Source organism: Morone saxatilis, unplaced genomic scaffold (assembly GCF_004916995.1).
Source record: "Morone saxatilis isolate NCDOM2014 unplaced genomic scaffold, NCSU_SB_2.0 Contig4, whole genome shotgun sequence".
Taxonomy (NCBI): Eukaryota; Metazoa; Chordata; class Actinopteri; family Moronidae; genus Morone; species Morone saxatilis.
Window position 1 is genome coordinate 10,488,304 of NW_023339984.1, and position 6,799 is coordinate 10,495,102.

Here is a 6,799-nt window from a genome sequence, read left to right on the forward strand (position 1 = left end):
GATAAAGGGAAATAAAAAGAAGTTTAAAAAAAAAAAATTCACATCAGGTGCGGCAATGTCAACTTATATAGCGCATTTTAGTTACAGAGTCATAATAAAAGAGAAAGCACTGACTGCCCCCCCGACACTACCACTGCCAACAGTTTTTAGGACACTTGTCTGTTCTGAACTTGCCTTTTCACTCTTTCTGCGTCTACCTCTTAAACCAAAGAGTCCTCAAAGCTGTAAAAAGGGGAACAGCTCGCACCGGATCCAGCAGTTAGAGGACAGCGACGGCAGCAGACTCGATTGATCCAAGAAGGGAACATGAAAGCTCTGTCATGTTGCAGCTGATAGCATTTAAATCCCCTCAGCTGCTCAGCCAAGGGCCTCAGACTTACTGTGGATATCAGGTTGCCATCATTGGCATTGTAATGACAATCCATAGCTCTGTTTTTCTGTGTCCCGTTGCAACAACATTTAAAATAATGACTGTGTTTTGTCTCTGTTTCTTGCTTCCCTTCGTCCAGTAGATCAGACTACAGAGACTACTACAGAGACTGGAGCAGCGGGGGGAACCCCAGACTACACCGCCTTCGTCCTGGTTCCCGTTTTCTTCCTTCTGGGCCTGTTGGGGGTGGTGATCTGCCACGTGTTGAAGAGAAAGGGCTATCGGTGCACCACTGAGGCGCAGGATGACGAGGAGTGCGAGGAAGAAGACAAGGATCCGGAGCAGGGCGGAGGTAAGGAAATCTGAATAAAAGAGGGAGCGAGTTGAGGCAACTTTAAACACTCTAAGGTGTTGAAAAAAGCGTCTGACAACATGGTGACTTGGCTTTATGTGTTTATTGCATCTATGTGCTCATTGTTTTAAGTCATCCATCATCTGTATACAGCACACACCCAAGGTTATTGCTCAACCAGGCTTGTATTAATCTAAGATGCAGAAGAGATTATGGAGGTAAGAAAGGGAATTGAAAATTGTTTGACAGAAAAGAAGCTATAAATTGGTAGTGTTGTGGTTCCCACAGGTCCTTGAAATCCTTGTAAGGCCTTTGTGAAAAGACATGCATAGACATGAGTCATAGTTATATTATACTTATGTTTTGTGCAAAAAATTTAAGTTCTTTTGATACATTTATGGATTATTATTTATTATATCATTATTTTTTACTTTCTCCAATTGTTATCTGTGAGATTCTCTCTGCTCGTTCTCATTAAAAAATGTTTGCAGTGTTGAAACGGTAAATATACTTCATTGGTGTCTCAAATGATGCCATGTCGGGTACTTGAATTTGAGGGAATTGGGCCAAGATTAATGCATGGATGTTGCCCAGTTGATCGGCAGGCACTGCAAAAAGAAGCGATCGATTAAAATAATACACATAATTTAATAGCAGACCGCATAGTTGACAATGTTGAGTCAAACTGTTATCTAAGCACTTCTGTAGTAGGTTTCTGATGCAGTGAGGTTTTTGTGACCACTTTCTTTAAGCAAACCTTTCTAAGCACACATTTCAATCCTGGTTCTCAGATTCTAGGGGCAGCAAACAATCCTTAAACAGCTACTTAATCAGAACAATTGTGTGTTTACACTGCAACCAGACCAGTATTGTTTTTGATAAAGAAGTCAGTCAATAATTATCACAACCACAATCTGATTCCAGACTACATGTATAGTTTTCTACACAACAGCAGGGCCTGTCAAGTTAGCTCACTGTGACTGTTTCAACTTTATTAGCACATATTTTTCCCTGTCATTTATAAAATTGATCCGCTGTCAAAAAATGCAGAAAATTACCATTTTCTTTGCTGATGAATGACCACAGTCGGTTTCTTGTGGCCACCCGTATTTCAGCAGATGAATGCTTCAAATGTGAAGCAGCAGCAGCAGTAGGATGTTCTCTTTGCATTAGCATTATACAGCTCTGATATGGCATTAGGACAGTGAACAGTATAGAGTGAGACTGATCCCAATGAGATCAAATTTAAAGCTGAGCTTACATGCTGCCTCGTTCCTTGTGCTTCCCCTCGTGCTTGTGAAGGCAAATTGAATCCGGTGCTGCCACTAACAATGAAGACTTCTATATGGAATATCTACATAATATAGATCATTGAAGTCATTGAACAAGTCATTGAAAAAATTCCAGTCAAGTCAAACATTAACTGATGTCCAGTGTCGGTCCAAACTCTTTCTGCAGTCAGTCAGACGGTGATGTTGCTGAGCTTCTTAATGGAAAAATGAATGCAGAAGTGACTTCCTTTAACTCGGTTTCAAAATTAGTCACAGGCCTGCATGAGATTTCCCATTTTCATGTCATGTGATAGTGACATTCAAGGTCAGCTATCATGCAGTAAAATCACTCGATGCTCCCACCTGCCCTCTAGTACTTACAGCCTTCTACTACATTCCTGAATCTAATGAGTTTGGTGTGTGCCAGGTACATTAGGTGCAGACAGAAGACTTGTGATGTGAATGTCTCCCTTCTTAGAAAAACCAGTAGCACATTGCTCACTATTTCTGCATGCCTTAAACAATATAAAAACAAACTAAAGACCTACGAATGTCACAGCTTATTTAAGGAATACTCCGTTATTTTATGCACCATCATTTAAGAAGTGGTTTTCAACTTGTGTGCTGTCAAATCACAAGCTCAGAAATATTATTAACGCCATATTTGAGTCATCGTGCAGTGATATTGACAGAGCTTCTACCAAGTCCCAGCCTTATCTCAGCCATTAGTCCTCTATTGTCTCTGTCTTTCTAAGGAGTGGTGGCCTATAGAAACCAGAAAGACGTTTGGCATTCACTGCTCATGTTCTGACTCAATTAGGGGTGTGTTAAGTGAGGTGAAACAAAAATAATTCTCTGCACAGGTCCGGTTTAATTTCCTCATAATGACAACTGCAGATGTCTCGGGGTATATCACAGGCACGAGGAATGTTATGGAAAGAAGGAACAGTTTACACCGTGCTGCCAAAATCGGCGGGAGTCTCTGCTGTCTCTCTTAACTGTTATCATACAAGGGAGCGCTCGACTGTTTTTCTCTGGCATATCACATCTTCACTGTACCTGAACCTTTGCACTGAATCCTGTTTCCCCATGTGTTAAATGGAGTAAAAAGATACGCGTAAAGCTGGTTTCTCTTGTGTGCCAGCAGCACAATAGTCATAAATACATGAGGGTTTTTCCTTGAAGTTTCCGTCTTGCTCTGTATGTATGCGTGTGTGTGTGTCTTACATCAATGTGCCCAACCCTTTCTCTCTCATACGTCAAAACAAAAGAGTTGGGGAAAAAACAAACAGTGCTCGTGTGTTCTGGCCTCTCTCATTCAGTTGATTCAGTCTCCTCTTGTTTCGCACTGATCGGGTTTCCTCTTTTCTTTCTCTCTGCTCTCACTCACTTTTATAAGTTGGAAGCAACTCCCTGTTACATTGTGCAGATGGCCTTTTAAAATAGGTTCAGTTCAGTCGATTCATTACACCAAGATCAAGATTCCCAAGAATGGCTGAATGAGTATTATGTTTATCAGTACTGAGGAAAAACTCAGGAAGGAATCACCAGGAAGCTTTGGGAAGTACCTCACAGGGATATGCACACATACGGATCACATGAGGGTCTCCCATTGATACAGAACATACAATTAACAATAATTTGCAGTTTTGTTTATTTGTATGGGGATTGGTGCTTGTAAAAGACACAATAAATGACTGATGTCGACCATTGGCAGCTATAATAGAACCTTTCAAGCTGCTATAATAAAAACATTTTAATTTTAGCATCTTTCAGTTCCTTGTTTGTTTTTTAGTTCTTTTTTTTTAGTGTTCATTGTTTCCAACCGCAGAAAGAGAGCTGTTTTTAGGGAAAAGGCTCTAAAAAGAACCCACTCTGCGCTACCTGCCCTGCACCAAGCAGCAGACAGACGATTAATGAGAGGAGCATTCGGCAGCTAAAGAGCCAGATATTTCCCTCCTGGAGTTAGTGGAGACTACAACGAGAGATAGAAGATCAGAGATAATATTGAACTTACATTCATCCGATGGGCCAGAACAAAAAAATACATTTTGAATGTGTTGCTCCCAAGATGTGCTGGATGGTGTAAATAAGCAACTGTTTGCTACCATATTTTCACCATATGAACCAAGTGTTGCATTTATAGCTTTTTTTGCTGCCCCCAAGTGGCCAACATGAATCCAAGTTTAAAACACTAATATTTTGACAGCCAACAACCCAGACAATATCTCCTCTCATATCACAGTAATAATATTAGATCAGTATATTTTTCCACGCTTCAATCTCATGTATTAGGCAAAGAAAAAGCTCCACGAGTCTATGTGTGAGTTTCCATTATAGCTCATCCTTTGCATTCCTGCTCCAGTTAAACAGTAAAACCTATAGGAGCTGTGCCATCAAGTTGTAATTTACGATGTAAAGGGGTCCAGACTGTTGGGGCCTGAAGAGATATTTCTAAACAGAGTTTCCTTTATGTGCTTTACTGTTGGTGTACTTGCATGATTTATGTTGAGGGTTAGCAATCAAAACTGCTTGAGGGTGTTATCATTTCGAATACATATTACACACCTAGTATAAATGTTTCTGTTTGTTTCCTTATCTTCCAGACATGAATGACACCCTCAGTGACAACAACGACACGGTCGGACAGATCGTCCACTACATCATGAAGAATGAAGGTATATCCAGTGTATTTAATGACAAACAGAACAAATCAATTTCTTTTGCCACCTATATAAATATATTTCAACATATCTCACTTACTCCTTTTAAAACTTAGTAGCCCGCCCTCCATGAAGTCATTACAGCTGACACTCCATTATCGGCATTATTTGACAGTTACATTGTCACATTATCCAGGAAGGAAGTGTGTGTGTGTCAGTTTCTGTGTATTGATAGCGGTATGTATCGGTATGAGTGTGGGACTCAGGAATGAGGATCTTTTCGAGGAAGTTCAACACCAGGACAGACGGCAACTCCAGAGGAATTTAAAGGAAAATTAGTGATGACTGGTTCACACAACACAGTCACAGTTTCCCCTTGAAGTCATGGGAGTATTTTAGCTGTTAGCTAATTTCTTTATTCTTGTAAATTGAAATTATTTCCCTGAGCTGGAGCGGGAAGTTAAATTCACAATAAATCACAGCACTCTCCTGGTACCAATGAAGTAATTGCTTTTCTTGATTCAGCTGAGTTTCTAAGTGGCAGCAGGAGAGATAAGGATCAATGTTGGTATTGTATCAAACACAATCAACTTCATCAGTATAAATACACACTGTATTTCTCTAATAAAACACAGCAGTGGTGTTCTATTGAAATCAGGCTAACAACAGTTAATAGTTATTGTAGGCAGGTAGAAAGCCGGCTTGAATATTGTAATGAAATAGAGGAACTGCTGTTGAAAGTGACTGAATAAAAGGATTATATTTTGCTGGCCACTTGGATATCGTGTTGGTTCAGTGTCTATTTTAGGCCATTAATAGTTTTACTTGGGAGACTTCCATGACATGGCAGAAGAGTATGGAGAGGAGACAAGGCGGTGAAAGAAAAGAAAGGAGAGGGTGGCGATTATGCTGTGGAAGATTATACTGTAGTTTTCACTGTATGCCACGCCAGCTGTTTAGGATACAGGGTGTAGTACAGCGTAGCTTAGTTCCAGCTTTATTTTAAGAGGTATAAGGCCACAAAATCATGGCGGTCACCCAAAGTTTCCATCCACAGTTGAGACTCACTACATTTAGTTAAAACAAAACATGCACATATCTTTGCAGTAACACTTATATACTTATACTGAAGTAGTTATCAACAAGTTTAATTTCTCTTTGTATATAAACAGATAATGAATGACAATATAATATAACACACTCTGACAATTCAAAAACACATTTACAGCTTATCTGTGAGTATTGATCGCAAAAGCAGTCTAAACCATCTTTCACATCATTTTTTTTTATTTTTTTTTTATAGGCATGTATATATTGAATTTTAACAGCTTCATATCTTATCCAGATGTCCAGCACATGACACACGAAGGCAGCCTTTGGATGTCTTGGTGTCTGTGTTGATTTTTCTGTCCGAACTTTGAGCTGACTCATCACCGCTTTGCAAGAAAACAGTGTTTGTGGAGCTGGAGTCCGTTAGCTGTGACTCACCGGGGTCATGGCGTGGTATTCTGCATTATATAAGACAGTAAATGTCTGTTTCACCGCTGCCTCCAAGACAGTAGTGTTGTAACCTTTCCACATTCAACCTAGAAAACTTGATCCTTTAGTTACTGGCTACTCTACTTCCAGGTATTTTTCATGGAAACAATTGTCTGCAGTAATTACCTAGAACATTATCTGGAAGTGTATTTCACATTCCCACCACCAGCAGCAGCAGCAGTTTGGGTATAAATAAACAAAGGAACTGAGTAGTCACTGTGAGTAGCAGTAGTTGTCTTTATGGCTGAGCAAAGACTGCCATCTACAGAATACTTATTCTTATTGGATGCCCATGTACACAACAAACTTCAAAATAAAATCCACCTGGAGGATAAGTTAGAAATGTTGACAAAAATATTATATCCTTCACTTGTCAGCTGTCTTTTGTATTACTGAAATATAAACAGGAAGATATATTTAGTGTCTGTACATGAAATACTGTGTAAAGTAGCCCATTAATACTGAGGAACAACGTTTTATTGTAGCTGCACTGGCAACGTCTATGCAATGTCACATTATCTACATTTGACCAGGTATCTGTAGGAATAAAAGAAATAACAAAATGGGTCCAGAGATATACAGCATATTGCAAATACTTTACTTT

The 6,799-nt window shown here is 39.5% G+C and overlaps 1 protein-coding gene across 2 annotated transcripts in view; it reads left to right on the plus strand.

Annotated features, from left to right (window-relative positions):
- Nucleotides 1-6,799, plus strand: part of rell1 (RELT like 1) — a 33,876-nt gene that overhangs the window by 15,131 nt on the left and 11,946 nt on the right. Inside the window, exons 2-3 of one of the 2 annotated variants that reach the window (XM_035675273.1) lie at nucleotides 510-722; nucleotides 4,600-4,671. In XM_035675273.1, coding sequence (XP_035531166.1) covers nucleotides 510-722; nucleotides 4,600-4,671 — 285 coding nt within the window. The remainder of the gene's footprint in view (nucleotides 1-509; nucleotides 723-4,599; nucleotides 4,672-6,799) is intronic. The other variant, XM_035675274.1, reaches the window with a different exon arrangement.